This window comes from Anguilla anguilla, chromosome 4 (assembly GCF_013347855.1).
Source record: "Anguilla anguilla isolate fAngAng1 chromosome 4, fAngAng1.pri, whole genome shotgun sequence".
NCBI classification, from domain to species: domain Eukaryota; kingdom Metazoa; phylum Chordata; class Actinopteri; order Anguilliformes; family Anguillidae; genus Anguilla; species Anguilla anguilla.
Genome location: NC_049204.1, coordinates 34,173,061 through 34,189,768, shown reverse-complemented (window position 1 = coordinate 34,189,768; position 16,708 = coordinate 34,173,061). Strand labels below are relative to the sequence as shown.

The 16,708-nt window shown below is 45.5% G+C and overlaps 1 protein-coding gene and 1 long non-coding RNA gene across 9 annotated transcripts in view; one reads left to right on the top strand and one right to left on the bottom strand.

Moving 5' to 3' along the window:
- Positions 1-15,341, top strand: part of LOC118225442 — a 17,769-nt gene extending 2,428 nt beyond the window's left edge. The window contains exon 3 of the long non-coding RNA XR_004764827.1: positions 15,331-15,341. This is a non-coding gene — a long non-coding RNA (uncharacterized LOC118225442). The remainder of the gene's footprint in view (positions 1-15,330) is intronic.
- Positions 10,742-16,708, bottom strand: part of LOC118225438 (partitioning defective 3 homolog) — a 381,373-nt gene continuing 375,406 nt past the window's right edge. For all 8 annotated transcript variants that reach the window (XM_035413832.1, XM_035413834.1, XM_035413837.1 and 5 more), the window contains one exon: positions 10,742-13,408. In XM_035413832.1, coding sequence (XP_035269723.1) covers positions 12,979-13,408 — 430 coding nt within the window. In that variant the 3' untranslated portion in view covers positions 10,742-12,978. The remainder of the gene's footprint in view (positions 13,409-16,708) is intronic.

Genomic DNA, 16,708 nt, shown 5'->3' with positions numbered 1-16,708 from the left:
ACATTTTTTTTTTTGCTTCATTCAAAATCAATAAAACTCATGTCCCAACCTTTCTTCAAGCTGCTGAACACAACCGTAAACTTGCCTCAACTCTCAGACTTACCGTTTTCCTAACCCTAACCCTAGCTGAACCCTAATTTGAGCCCTTAATTCTAATTTGAAGCCATTGGTACATTTGAAAACACCTGAAAACCCATTTAAAATGGATGGAAAACAAGGTAAATATCATGAATACTATAATTTAAATGCAAAATCATATGTATGAGGTCATTTAAAAAAGAAAAATGTTCTCCCTAAGAAAAACATGCATGTATTAGACATTTTGTATGGTCATGGGTACACATGCTACTAGACATTTTTTTTTGCTTCATTCAAAATCAATAAAACTCATGTCCCAACCTTTCTTCAAGCTGCTGAACACAACCGTAAACTTTCCTCAACCCTAAGACTTACCGTTTTCCTAACCCTAACCCTAGCTGAACCCTAATTTGAGCCCTTAACTCTAATTTGAAGCCATTGGTACCATTGAAAACACCTGAAAACCCATTTAAAATGGATGGAAAACAAGGTAAATATCATGAATACTATAATTTAAATGCAAAATCATATGTATGAGGTCATTTAAAAAAGAAAAATGTTCTCCCTAAGAAAAACATGCATGTATTAGACATTTTGTATGGTCATGGGTACACATGCTACTAGACATTTTTTTTTTGCTTCATTCAAAATCAATAAAACTCATGTCCCAACCTTTCTTCAAGCTGCTGAACACAACCGTAAACTTGCCTCAACCCTCAGACTTACCGTTTTCCTAACCCTAACCCTAGCTGAACCCTAATTTTAGCCCTTAACTCTAATTTGAAGCCATTGGTACCATTGAAAACACCTGAAAACCCATTTAAAATGGATGGAAAACAAGGTAAATATCATGAATACTATAATTTAAATGCAAAATCATATGTATGAGTTCATTTAAAAAAGAAAAATGTTCTCCCTAAGAAAAACATGCATGTATTAGACATTTTGTATGGTCATGGGTACACATGTTACAAGACATTTTTTTTTTTGCTTCATTCAAAATCAATAAAACTCATGTCCCAACCTTTCTTCAAGCTGCTGAACACAACCGTAAACTTGCCTCAACCCTCAGACTTACCGTTTTCCTAACCCTAACCCTAGCTGAACCCTAATTTGAGCCCTTAACTCTAATTTGAAGCCATTGGTACCATTGAAAACACCTGAAAACCCATTTTAACTGGTTTAAGCTGTGTTTGCCAGCTGACCAACCAAAATGTGTAAGAAATATATGTAAAAAGTTGTGTAAGTCATTCTGGTAAGAGTGTTTGCTATATTCCTGTAAAATGTATAATCAGCTAGTCCACCAGTTTGACCACCAGCTTACTCTACCAGCTTAACCAGCTTTGACCAGCTTTGTCCAGCTAGAAACTAGTTATGACTGGCTAGAAGTGCCGAAAATACAGCTTAAACCAGCTTAGAATCCTAGCTGGTATTTTCAGCAGGGTGTCAATTGTGCCTTATCTCCTAAGAAACATTGGTTCTGAAAAGAGAAGTATTCAGGATAATCAAAGAGGATCATGGGAATGTTTGCACAATTTCTTTCTGAACTGTTGAACTATTATTATCTGACAACACATAAGTGCCTCAAATAGCACAGCAGGTTAAAACCTGCTGAACATATGTAACAGGTGAGTCAATTTAAAGAACTTTTATTTTCTGACAATCAAAGAGAACATCATCGCATAGTAGGTGAGATTTGCTTATTAACAAAAGGGCAAGACATTTACCCTTCCTGTATAAATAAATGACCTACATTTTTAGCACACACACACACACACACACACACACACCCATATATATATTTTCAGCTGCATGATATAAATGTATTAGTTAATCGTTAATTTAACATGAAGCAGTTTACCTGTGAATCCAGGAAGCGGCATCAGTGAATAGGAATAAATCAGGAGAAATGGATTATACATAATGAAATGCTAGAAAAAATGCATTACATTATAATAGTAATTGTTATTAATCTTCTTAGATGCATATCTCATATAAAATATATGAGAAGAAATTGAAGTTAGAGTTAATTCTGAGAGTTCATTATCTCCATCTCCAAAAACAATTTGGTACCATACAGTAATGCACTGATGCTCAACTATTGATCAGCAAGAGGGAGAGATAAGGACTGCAGAATGAGCTCCACTTGTCACAATATTATGAGTTATTGTTGCTTTCTTATCTTTCCAATAACATTTGAAGAATAATAGAGCAAACACATATTACATATTTTTAATATGGAATTTTGATTTATTATTATAACAGGTTTACTCGTTTTATAAGTTTAATATAAAAAGTTTGTGCTAAGCCACCACAAGTATCTCTGCAAGTGTTCTCAAAAATACAGACTGTGTTTTTCCAACCTCAGAAATAAATGAGGATATTGTCTGGAAAATGAATTACATCAAAAGGCGGCTCATTTCCTACAGATGTATATGATGTCTTATTTGCCTGCTGTCTGAACTATCAAAGAGGGAGGTTATTACAGTGTCAGATAATGAACAAAAATTGAATAAAAAAGTAAAGTAAAAAAACGTAGTAATTATACAAATGAGACAATCTTTGAAATAATTTGAATAAAATGTCATGCATTGAAGGTGAGGCAAGCAAATTCATAAAATTGTCAGATACATGCATCATATGTCCAGACTCTATACTCTGACCTGCACTACTCATTTGGATTTCCCAGTTGATTCAAGACTAAAAGGTCTGTAATTCCTGCAAGGATGTGGATGTAAATGTCCTCGCGGAAAAGCTGACAATCTGCATTTTAACCTCGTATAACATTCATTGTTTCATTTCAAATCCAATGTATTTGAGTACTGACCCAAAAAAAAAAAAAAAAAAAAAATTGTCCTGGCATGTTTTGGGTCCACTTGCCCCCTTAGAGGGAAGGGTCATTCCAATAGTTATTCTGAGTGATCACCTTTATTCTATGATGAAATATTTCTATCCTGATGGGAGTGTTCCCTTTCAGGACGACAATGCCCCATCCACAGGGCAGTGAATGGTTTCATCAGTATGAAAATGATGTGAATCATATGCTATGGATTTTGCAGTCATCAGATCTCAACCCTATGGGAACTTGCCAAATGAGGGAATGTCTTTTAGAAGAATGGTGTTCCATCCTTCCAGTAGATTTCCTGACTTGTAAAATCTATGTTGAGGTGCACTGAATCTGTTCTGGTGGCTCGTAGTGGCCCAACACCTTACAAAGGCCCTTTATGTTGGCTTTTCCTTTAATTTTTCACCTGTCTATATATATATATATATATACACACACACACACACACACACACGTGTATATCCTACAATATTGTGTAACTGTACATCAATCGAAGGCCCCAAGCTTGTTCCTAATATTACAGTCGGGTTGCTCCAGGCTCATGAGATGGCGGTGCTTGCCCAGGGGTCACGCGTTCTGTGTTTTCATTTGTAACACTCCGTCTTGGGAACCCACCGCTGTGCATTTTCCATTATGTACTGAAGTGTCTGCGCCACACCAGTCATCGTCATGTAGCAGCGTAGGTCAAAGGTCATTTACTACTGAAGCCTCTATTTCTATGCCCTTTTATCTCAGCTGCATGGTGTTATTGTGTTGAGCTTAATTTCCCCCATTGTTCAATGTGAGATGTCTTACAAGCACTCATAGAATTAGTCTGTCCGCTTAAAAAATAAACAAACATTATTCATACAACAAATTCATAAATAGCTCTGAATTTTGGGCATTTATACATACTATTAAAGCCTTATTAGTGCAACTTGAGGTCAAATTGTAATAGATTTTCGCAGCTGTACATACAGGTTTTCAATCTCACATATGTCACACAAGGAATATCAGAATGAAATATAATACTCGTGTGCAAACTTGACTATGTTCAAATTAAAAAAAAAAAAAAATTCTCAGGTTTCTCCAACAAGCTCATCATTGTGGTTGGATCATCCGTTCGGCTTTTTTTGTTGTTGTAAAAATAGACAGTAATGAATAATAATTAGGAGAGGGGAGACAGAGTCCACAGGACGTGATTCATCTTCATTTTCTCCGCGGAACGTCGCATACCTCTTTTGGCACAGGCCCGGTCGTGGATGATTCGCCCGTCATGCAGACAGGAAATAAACACTGTCAATAAAAGTTAAACAATGAGACGGCATGGGGCGGTGGGCAGGGCCTTCCTGCATGAAAATAAAAACACACAGTCCCCTTCAGCGGACACGGACACGCAGAGCTTCAGCCAAAGGCCTGAGATCTGCGGGGACAAATCTCCCCCTGCCGACAGGGGCGAGACCGTAATTACAGTGCGGAGTGGCACTTCTCAGAGGAGTACCTTCCCCGTCTGGGCAGAGGTTAGGGTGGAAAGGAATGTCCTTGATAGCACAGCTAATATCCAGATGACTGTATCAACGCTAAGCATGTCTTGTTTAGCCAAGAGAGTTGGCAAATTCAATTTCATAGAAAAAGGCTTCCTATTGTTCCACTTAGCTGTGCTCCCTAGGAGACCGAACCTTTAACCTTGGGAACGGCAACTTGGCTACACCGTGCCATAAATCATCCTCAGGACGCTGCATTCTGAATTGTATTTAAATGAAATGAAAAAGAATAAAGGGAGGAATTGCCCACATCCTGCTACTTAGTCTGAGATTTCAGCACTAGTCAAATGTGGGAAGTGTGCAGATGCCACTGGGCGGAAATCGAAAGATCATTCCACTGAGGGAGTCTTACCTTCCTTCTTTAATGTAATGCAACTACACTATCATTAGAAACATTCCAGCTGCATCGTATCATGGGAGCAAAAATAATCATTTCAGCTACGATGATGAAAATCAAAGTGTTTCTCAAGCACAGATTGCACAAGTGGATGGATAAATGTTCTTTGAACCTCTCCTTGACCTTTCACCCTGACAGATGGCCCCGCCTCAGTGCTCCCCTCTCTGGTCACACCATCCACAGACGGCTGGGTCGTTCCGCACTGTGGCTGCTGGCTCCTCTGTAATTAAATAATTACTGATACCTTCATGCTTAATGGAGGATTGCAGTTTCACCACACCGCCTCCTCAATACTGCTTTGCCCAGGAACCAGCCACTCCCCTCACAACCTGCGGAAACTAAAGTCAATCTCCTGTCCTCTTTCTTCTCTGACTGTGTACATTTCAAGGACAGAGAATAACAGTAACAGAATAAAAGCATGAGCCTGCATATTTGACGTAGTTTAAAAACAAGGTCTATGTGGCATTGTTTCTTTTCTCCCCACAAAGAGGACAGTGATTAGAGGATAAATCTGTACAGGGGTTCAGACCTCAGAGGACATATTCAGCATGAGGAAGAGGCCTTGGAGTGAAAACCTTTTGACAGTAATAACTTGCAGTAATTCTGTGTAGTCTGCAACAGATTGTGGGTTTTTTTTTCTTCTGCGTACAGTAGATTTCAGAATTCAGCAAAAGTGCATTGAGAGAACTGTTCATCTCAATAAAGCTGAGAATGCTCTTTGTGTCTACATAAAAACATAAATTGGGATGGCAGGTATAGCATGGGCCAAGTGTGGGGTATACCCCATACCTATACAGCACAAAGGGCTTGGTATATCTCTGGATTACAGCACACTACATTGTAACAAATCTCTATAGCGGTACTTTAGGAGACTAGGCTGGTGAAAAGGCACCCACACTGAGACACACAGTAAGGTAACACACAATCATTGGAGCTGAACAAAACCAGATAGTAAAGGCACAGCATGTAACATATATGGTGGATAAATAAAAGACATTCGTCTCAGAAGAAAAGAAAAAAGAAATCATCAAGACCAAGAATTAGAAAGTCTTCACATAACCAGCTTACACACTGCCCCGAACCTGAAAGAGATTATTCCCATCTCCAACAAAAAAAAAACATATTTGCATTTGCCATTTGTTGTTACAAGTTAAACTTCAAAGGATGTATTTCCATTTCAAAGACTGTTCTGTCAGAAATGTTCTTCTGACAGAACAGAAGAGAAGAAACAACTCATGTAAAAGGATATGCATGAAGACTACAGTACATACAGTGGAAAAAAACCTTGTTTGACTATCAGTAGTATGCCCTGGCAGGCTTCACCTGGAACAAAGCTTGACGATAACTTAGTAATCACAAGCCTGGACGTTACATTTATTTGAAAAATGAGACACATGAAAAATTGAAATGATTAGAAATAATAATCCGCCTTGCCAGTAATAACATTACTTAGGTCCTTAAAATGAAATATTCTCAAAAATTCAGCTCAAAACATAATTCTGGTTAGAAATACTGTCTATCAATGTCCCCCCAATCCCAATTGGATTTATGCTTTCTCATACACTCAATAAATATATTCATACATACAATACAGAAACACATCTGACTTACCACTCTATGTAAGTAAATTCTGGTAAATTGAAGGGTCTACAAAACCTATTAAAACTTTTTTACTTTGGAAAACTTGTGCAACAGAGAAAAATACTTTGGGATGCTCAAATCATTTTCTCCAAATCTTCACATACATACATGTGTTTATACTGTCATCTCTGGATCGACTCCTAAAATCGAGTAAATGATTTGGAAAACATGAGGTTACGATGGACACACAATAGCAATAGCTAAGGAAAAATAATGCCCCTGTTTCCAATCAACTTCTTTGACAGGCTACTTGCTCCTGACAAGATAGAAATGATTTTGGTCATTTTGGGTTTGGCCTTGACAGGTGCTATTATCCTCACACGGGCCCACCGGAGTGTGTGCTGAATCCTGTGCTCCCATTGCAGACCTGAAATAATGGCTCTAATGACAGCATGGTGGTTACAGGCGCTCGTGTAAACTCAAACTGCCTCAATTTAGCGGTTTCCACACTCAAAACACCATCTCCATTCGCCCTTTTGCCCCAAAGGCGGCAAAATGTCTGACAAAAGTTTTCCTTTGGTTTTAAAATTTTTTTTTTTTTTACACATTGTATTTGTTCTAAAGTTGAGGGTAGGTTTCCAGCATTACAATAACAGACGTGCCTCTTCAGAATGGCATGAATGGAGGCCTGTTTGCATGAATGGTTTTATCGTTTAATGCAGATCTCCTCATCAGAGAGGAATCTTCACAAGCTTCCCCAATAATTGTCCCGCCCGTCCTGCCGGCCCCGCAGCCTGCGGGGGCTGCTCCCAGCCTGGCAGGGGCGGGCGGTCCATGGGAACGTACAGGAAATGAGTTTAACTCCCCGACACTTCCTGGGGAGGGACGGAGATCCAGGAAGGCCGGATTTCGCGGTGCAGAATGGGATTCGACCGCAGCTCGGGCTGTTCACAAAGCTGAGGCGGCGCCGCGATTTCACGACTCGTCTGACGGCGGCAGGCGAGAGGTTAAAAACCCTTATCTTTAAGATCCAGAAATGAGGCTCCTGACTGGACAGAGAGCTCACACCGGCTGCCTGGCTGCGCAAACAGCCTTGACACCCACTGGGCTAGGCCCACTGTGAAAGCCTCACCTCAGCGTTTCCTGGGCTTCGCTCTACTTGCGCCAGGCCAGGCTTTCTTCCCAGGCCCGCAGACGCTCCAGATGTCTGAAGATTAGGGGAGTCCCCTGCCTTTGTTTTCTTCTCTCCCCCGCTAGATTTATGGCTGTGTTTTTGCCCGTGACGGAGAGGGCTTCCTCCTCTAAATTCCTGCGGGATGCGTCAGGGAGACCGGAGCGGAGGGGCGTCTCTTTGAGCCCCCCGTCCTGGAGCCGAGCCAGACCAGGTGAAGAAGAGAGCCGGGCACGCTTGACCGGAGGTCAGCAGGCCGCTCCTGCCAAAACCACTGTGCCACCAAATGCCTGCTCAAACAGGCCCCGCCCCTTACATTAACCTCCAGGCACTGGTAACAAACTGCCCTCCAATCTGAGCCATATGCACACAAACAGGCCCCACCCCTCACATTAACCTCCAGGCACTGGTGACAAACTGCCCTCCAATCTGAGCCATATGCACAAACAGGCCCCGCCCCTCACTTTAACCTCCAGGCACTGGTAACAAACTGCCCTCCAATCTGAGTCATATGCACAAACAGGCCCCGCCCCTTACATTAACCTCCAGGCACTGGTAACAAACTGCCCTCCAATCTGAGTCATATGCACAAACAGGCCCCGCCCCTTACATTAACCTCCAGACACTGGTAACAAACTGCCCTCCAATCTGAGTCATATGCACAAACAGGCCCCGCCCCTTACATTAACCTCCAGACACTGGTGACAAACTGCCCTCCAATCTGAGCCATATGCACAAACAGGGCCCGCCCCTCACATTAACCTCCAGGCACTGGTAACAAACTGCACTTTAACAATGGCTGTAAAAGTACCACCGATCTTGGGGACAGAAAGGCGAAGCTTTCTGTTTGCAGTAGAAACTGTGCAGGATTATGGAGTGCAGTACCAGGGAAGTGAAAAGAACATTAAACACTCACCAAAGCGGACTAGTTTGAGTAATGACAGGGAAACAGGCGATCGAGGCACTTATTATTCTCCAAGGTATTATCGCATAAAAATGTGCACCAGCACAAAATCAGAAACAGGAGAAGAGGGAGGCAGACAGAACCGAGAACAGTCAATGACCTGCCCTGCTCATATTTGGATATCTGGATTATATATATGTTCTTCCTCTGGCGCCCAATTGCTTTAACATGTCTCCGCCTGACATAATTTCAGCTTTCGAGACACGATGGTATTCTGAGTAATGCTTGCTGACCACCCCTCCGGTTGCAAATGGCCCAGGCGCAATCCCCCGCCTGGAAAAGTCAGATAAATGAATAGGAGTCCAGCCCTTTCAGCCTCCTTAAAATTGAGCTCCGGCGAGGTCCCGATCTGGCGACCGGCCCTCGCGTCCTCCCGACGCTGCGAGGCGGAGGGAAGCAGCTGGGGAATCGGGGAAACGTCGCCCTCAATGAGAGCGCCAAGTCCAACGAGTCCTGACGGCTCAGACCGAGTCTCCCTGTTTATACAGGAGGGCGGCTTGGCGAGCTGAGAGCAATCTACACCGAGCCAGCCCCCCCCCCCCCCAGGTCTGAAACAACCGCGAGGAAAAAAAAGGGGGGGGGGAAGCGACTGTGGATGCAGAGGAGTGAATTAACTGCAAATTACCTTGCACTTCAAACAGGATTAAAGAAAGTGCTTTGCTTTTTTTTCTGTAGAATTAAATACTTCATTAATTAAGTCTGGGATCACCAGAAGTCAGTGTGGACATTCCAGAAAGGGACTTTATGAACTAGCAGTGAGAAGGGTGGGGGGGGGGGGGAAGGAGACAAACCCCCCAGACATGTGTTTGGCGGAACTTAATCTCATTCTTATTAACTGATGCTCAGGTGTAGTGCAGAATTAAAAATTTTAAAAAAGTTGTTAATGAGGGGGCACAGAACTGTAGCGAGCCAAGACTCACCCGGACTTGTTTTAAGCAAAGATGCAAAAACCATTTGGTGGAAGGGAAAGGGGGGCGGGGGGGGGGGGGGTGAGGCTGAGACTTAAATCCTCGGAGGTGCGGATCTGTGCCATAAAGACCGACGGGGGATTTACACATGACCACAGCTGGTCTCAGTTCACCTGAACCTCTCACCGACCTCTGGGTGTGAACCGAGGCACATTTCCTCGCCCGCGGTCTTCGGTACAGTAGGCGCGGTGGTCTCTGAAGTCTGCACCGCTCCGTGCGGTTTCCCTCAGATTCCTCCACCCGAGCTTTGGCACTAATATAAAAATATGGGAGGAATCAAGTTTCCAGACCGACTCCCCGGCACTTAAAAACTCACACTTCTCCTCTGCCGATTGTCTTTATTGCTGTTCGAGGCATCGCCGACCCGTTGGATCCCTCGCCAGCTGTAAACCGGCGGTGAAAGCAAGAATAAAACGATCTCTCAGCAGAAAGGCTGAAGCGTGGGATATAGGATTAGAGGAAAGTGTGTACTTCCCCGCTTCTTTTTTTTCACTTATCTGACCGCTCCATGTGCGCACGCCTCATAACCTGGACCGCAGACAGAGGCTGTCAGACCGCCTGAGCTGAAGCACGGCTCTCAGGCAAACGCCATCGGCGCTTTCTTTGGCCGCCACATACAGTACTCACGTTAGCCAGGCCTTTGCAGAGAGGCGAGGAAAAAAACATCCCACAACGGGCCAGTATCTTCAGACTATACGCGTCCCTTTTGCCTGGTAGCCGTGACGCAGCAAGCAGTGATACACTCCAGGGCCATGTGCCATACTGTACGTAGACTTCTGAGGCTCTTCTCACAGCGCCTCTATGTACACTACACTTTCTGCGCACATAAATACTATCCTGCAAATGAAAAGGCTTAGACTCTGCAATACAGGACTTACCGTCTCCACGAGTCGCACTGGAATTCTGTGTACACTAAGCTATCCCACTGTTGTGGTTAAACAGTGGCTTGTGCATTCTTAATCTATTTACTGTAGCCCCTGCATGCATGTGTGTGTGCATGTGCATGTGAGTGTGTGCGTGTGGCTCACTAGCCTTTAGAATTCCATTGTTTGTTGTGTAACATTATGACACCATTAAAGCGTAGGACATGGAGTGCTTCTGAGCACGTACGCCTCAATGGTATTACAGACCATTACAGCAGATGACCTCATCATCGAAGGAAGGACCCTTTTGAATTGCGCATCTGGCGAAACAATAAATGAACGCAACAGAAATGATTGTAAACAGGATGAAAACAGCCTTCCTTTTATTCTAAATATGATATGTACAGGGAAAGAGGCTGTGTACATTTTTAATACATCGTGTAAAAGTCTCATGAACCAATTGCACAGTCCGTACATTAGTCACCTGCTTCAAACAGCACAGTACCTAAATTCATGAAGGCGATGAAAAATGCACTGATAAAAATACACAGTAAGATCAGTTGTTCTTCCTGTCGTCATAAAAAAACAATACCGTAGCTTGATGGGAACACAAAAACACGGAAGAAGACAATGAAGAGAAACCAGAAACAATGATCACACGTTAAAAATGGCGCCGCACAGCGATGCATCATTGTTCCCGTCCACGCTCCAGGCATCGCAGGCACTTTAAAAGCCTCGGAGCGCACCCAGTGACACGTGAAACAGGTGCGGGGCCGCAGTCACACACACACACAACGAAGTGCCATGATGTCATGGCCGAGGCAGTAAGGCTTTCTTTTGTGCCAGCGCGGACTGCGTTTCGCATTCACGGGCCAAACAAGGCGTCCCTCCTTGCTTTACATACAAAAAAAAAAGAAACATAAAAGAAGAACCTCATTTTCTCAAGGTCAGTGGTGAGTGAAAGAGAGAGGGAGAGGGAGAGAAAGAGAGGGAGGGAAAGAGAGAAAGAGAGACAGAGAGATGCCAAACACCCCTCTTTGTTCACACCTCGTTACAGAAACACAGAGGAATACTTCTGAGGACATATTTGAATAAATCACCTATGAGGCCAATGTTTCCCTTTTACACACTCACTCCAACCCTGTTTCCAATTGCCACAGCACGTCAAAGTGTTCAATCCCCCTGCCCATGCGCTCTCAGCAGAGAGGACAGCGCTACATTACGGGCTCTGTTTACACACCAGGAGACATTATTACCAGGCTGCAGTGTCAGCAGTGGGCTACACGATTATCATTCTCTTTCCTTTTCGATTCCGCACAACAGAGGCAGCAAAAGTCAGATTAAACAGTTCTAACAGAGCACGGGACTGCGCTTCCGCCCGGGCGGCTCGGGGAGAAACGCAAACCGATGTTGTACCGTCGTGGTGTTTGTCTTTAGTGCAAATGATCTCTCGATTAACCGGCGTAATGAAAAATTCAGAGAAGGCTGGCAGCGGCGTCTGACTGAAAGCCAAACTGGAGATGGTGCATGGTACAAAGCAGAGAGCTGGAGCTGGCCTCCCTCGCCCTGCCCCCCCCCCCGAATCCCCCTGAATCCCCCCTGCGGAGATGACACACACATTCATTTTTCATGAGGAACATTAATTAATAACCCTCTCTGACCCCATTTATACAAATGAGTTATCTTTGTGTGCGGGGGGTCTGAGTGAAAGCGGATCTAAAGGGTTGTGTTTGTATTAAAAAGAGGAGGAAAAAACACCTGAATAAAACAAAAGGAAATCAGGAGAGAGAGAGAGAGAGAGAGAGGGGTAGAGCTGCATCTGAGGCTGTGGGGGGTGGGGGGGTTGTCGGGGAGGTTTGGGGGTGTTTCTCCAGGGCTGGGAGCTGTGGGTAAAGGGGTCAAGGACCTGCTTTCACACTGGGGGGCACACATGGAGATTCTGTAGATGTACTTCAGCACCCACACACACACACACACACACATACATACATATGCACACACACAACTAAGCACATCCGCTCAGACAGACACATACAGTACAAACACACAAACACACAGACTGATGCACACTGACAGACACACACACTCAGGATTTCAGACACACACGGTCACACGCTCAGGAGCACACTCATGCACATACAGGAAGCTGTACAGCAGGGCAGAGGGAGACCTATCCCATCAGCCTCCCTGGCGCTATGTGTGACATCACCGAGCGAAGCCCCACATCGTACGTCGCGCCCTGCCCGCACCCCGTGGGCGGGGACCCCCACGCCCGACCGCATCGTAGAGAAAGTGCTGCTTCAGGGACACGCCCAGGAACTCTAAAGGCACAGAAAGCGGGGGATGGACACAGGAGTCATTCCCCACAGAGCCGCCTTCTCAAAACAGCCAGCACAGGAGGATACGGGGAAGGAGAGATAAAGAAAGGAAATTCATATATACATAAAAAAATTTTTTTAAACACAACATACGGATTCAATATTTTGCCGGAGAAGTTCAAAGCTAACAGTCTCTCTGCTCTGCTTTTTTAAAAAAGGATTTGATTTGCTTTGTTATTGCCACGCCCGCCCCGCCCACTCCTCCTCACGTCAGGGGTAAAAAAGCCGGCCCTTCTCCGGGGGCTGTGGCCTGTTGAGCCTGGCCAGCTGGGTCGGGGAGGGGGGCACGTCCTGGCGGTAGGGTCCTTTGGGCGGGGCGGGGGCGAGGGCGGGGGCGGGGGCGGGGTCGTAGCTGCCGGGCGCCTCCTGCGGGGGAGGCAGCTTGGTCTTGATCTCCTGCTCCTTGCGCCGTTGCTCCTGCCGCAGCAGCTCCTGCGTCTCCAGCAGCACGCGGGCGTTGAAGCCGCCGCCGCCGCCCCCGACGCCGCCGCCCCCGCCGCCCGCCCCCAGGTAGCCGTTCCGCGAGCCCTGGTAGCTGGAGTAGCGCGGGTTCTCCTTGGCCGTCTGGAAGCCCTCCCCCGGGGGGTACGCCCTGTCCCACGAGTCCTGGGACACCGTGCTGGGGGTCTTACGCGGTTGCCTGGAAGGTGGGGGGGTGGGGGGGGAGAGAACAGACGGGACGGGCGTCATTAGGCTTTGCGGCGGAGCGTACCGAGACCCCTTCTAAAGCGGGACGCCGCTGGGAGGAGCTGGACAAAGCGGCGGCCGCAGGAGCGCGCATTACTCACGCGCCGTAGACACGCACAATCGCTAAAGCGCTAGCGCCGCCCATTCAGCCCTGCTCGGGGAGAGACAGACAGGCAGACAGGCCGCATTTACTCCCACAGGCCGCGGCGGCCCGCCGTCTTTGTGATCCGCTCTAATCAAGCCGTCCTCACGGCGGGCCTCCGACAGGCCCGGCCGCCGCTAAGGACGAGCTAACCCAAAATCGTTTCTAAAAGCCATTATTGCGAAATTCTTCGGTTCAGTAACGCGTCCATCGCGGACCCCATTATTTGAATCCATTAGGTTGACGCGCGACGTGGAGCGGGGCCCGCGGATACAGTGCGACATCTTCAGGGTTCACGGGAAAAGAAAGAAGCCCATTCACACCTCGCTGGGCTTATGCAGCTTAAATGTCGATTCAAGTTCACTTACCGTGAGGCCGTGAGACCCAAGACAGCCATCGAAGCGGCCTCAGCGTGATCCTGACATACCCCACTTTAAAGGCTGCATTCGTATCGCATTAGCACTGGAGAGAGGAGGGCGAAATGCATACGGCGCACTGGCGAAGACAGCATACTGCTCCGTGCCGGCTTCAAACAGACTACAAAGGACGGTGTAATAAAAGACATACTCTGCATAAAAGGGGAGGAAACCGAATGCTACACTAAGAATGCTATTACTGCTAACACTTTTAGCAGAAGACGATGAGTTACTGCACTGTTTCGGTCTAGTGCTGAAAGGACACCGTTGTGCAGAGGGCTCTTTTCATCCATAAACCACGCCACAGCTGCCGACTCAACCTATACACAATGGAATGTAGTGTCTGAATTTATGCTCGTACAAAAACAATGGAGATACTCTCTGTAGTGTATGAGTGCTAATACCGCCGGTTGCGCAAGCTAGCTATCATTTTGGTCATTATTGTCATAATAACCACATACTACATGGTACCCTCAAGGATATGTCACGAAGTTCATAATTCAAGCATTTATACAATGGTAACCACCTATCTTGTAAGCATCTGTGCAGCTACGGTTTTCTATTGAAGGGTGCCGTTTACTCAAGGGCAGCAGTTACTTGGAGGAATGCAGCGCATCCTGCTTTCATGAATGCAAATCAAACATCTTCCCCATTCCAAATCGGGCCTGTACGTATTAAGTAAATGGAGAGGATGAAGGAAAACACATGGCGGATCCTCAGACAGTGTGGATCTTTGTGTAGAATTCAAAGTGGCAGCAGATGTTGAAACAGACTGCCGAAAAATCCTCACGCCCCGGCATTCTGTCGCTACGGCATCGACGGCGGCGCTGTCAGAAGACTCGTACATATGTTCAACAACAGTCACAGGGATCTGCGTTTTCCGTACCGCGCTAAGCATAATTGAACGCCAACTGACCTTTACTCTCCGCACATGCCTTACCGCAGACAATTCGTTTTCTCTCTCTTAACTATAGCTTTGCCTTCTTCCTATACGGTAAGCAGGAGGTAAATAATTCTACAGTTTTGAGGACATTTAATTAAAAGGAGCATTAGTGCCAGACGAACGTGGATTACATTTGACTAAAAGAATATAACAGACGGAATGTGAGGCAGAAATTCAAGCTGAAGGGAAACCTGTCTGCTGCCTGAAGAGACCTGCTTTATCACGTCTATCAAGAGGAGAGTGCCTCCTTTTGCCTCAGTTACAAAATTAGGAACAACGTTTTTCTTTGTTTGTGTGTTTGTGTGCGTGTGTGTGTGTGTGCGTGTGTACATACATTATATGACCAAACATATCTGGACAGCCCTTGGTCTGAGGCTGTTTTTCATGGTTTGGGCCAGGTTCCTTAGTTCCAGTGAAGGCAAATCTTAATGCTACAGCATAAACATTCTAGATGATTCTGGGCCATGTAGTGTACATGCTTGTGTGTATATGTTTGTGTGTCTGCACATATGTGCTCGCGTCTGTGCGTACATGTGTGTTTGGGTGTGCATGTATGCATATGCGCCTGCATGAGCAGCCGATGACACTCACCCCCATGCGCACTCAACTACCCACACAAACACAAGCAAACACACAACTACACACAACCACACACACACACACACACACACACGTGCACACACGCAAAGCCAAAGAGACACCAAGACCCAGTGATGTCCCATCAGCCACACTGCCACTGTCTCTCACAGAACATCAATCTCCATCTATCACCCTTTAACATTCTCAGGGACGGTCCCGTTCTGACGGCCAGGCGGTTCATTAGGATAGCTTACAGCTCTCTTCCAAATACCTCAACGTCAGTCCACAGATTATCAGATTGTTCTCCCGAGAAGACGGCGTGGAATGTGCTTTGTGTATGTGTGGACCACTAATCTTGGTTCGCATTTCAAGCTCATTATTTGGCCGGGGGGCAAGCGGGGGCTTGTTATTAATCCAGGGCTAACTCCTGAGTTGACTTTGGTTGCTAATTAGGAGATACTTTCAGGGGCTCTCTCTGATGTTACTTGCAAATGCCAAAGTTCAGCTTGTTTATATTTGACCTCTGTCACCTGCGCCATGAGATTATGCTAGGAATGAGTATCAAAGGGCAACTGTCACACACGGCTCGTCTGGTGAACCTTTTTCGATAACCGCGGGGTGAATGCCCCTTTAAGAACACGGACCTTTTCTTTTCATTTCTTTGAAGCTGTATTTGGCTGTTTTTTTTGCCATTTTCCCTCAAATCAGTGTTTGCAAGCGGCATCAACATTCAGGAATATGACACTGAGCGCACTGAGAAAAAGTATGAATCAAATGTCAGAATGGAAAGAAATGGAGAGGCAAAATCTATTATTTGGTAGTTTCACATTATTCAGATTCAGATGACCGGTACCAGAAATGCTCATGACTAGGCGTGGCCAAAATGGCTGGCTGGACAGCCCAGCCTCTATAGCTTACCTATTTCATACGTTTTCTCAATGAAATAATAAATAAATGAAAGCTAAGAGGACTGGAGCGCGAGTGGATCAGTCGTAGTGTTTTTGGTCCACCGGTGCGAGCAGCACAGCTGTACGGTAATGCACAAACGTCAAACAAGGACAAAATTTGTCGGAAAAAGTATAATATTCTGAAGAGCACTCGCTTTCAAAATGTTCCCATTTCCTGTTCAAATGCTTGGCCGTAGTGGGCGCCTGCACTTTTTATTTTGTTAAT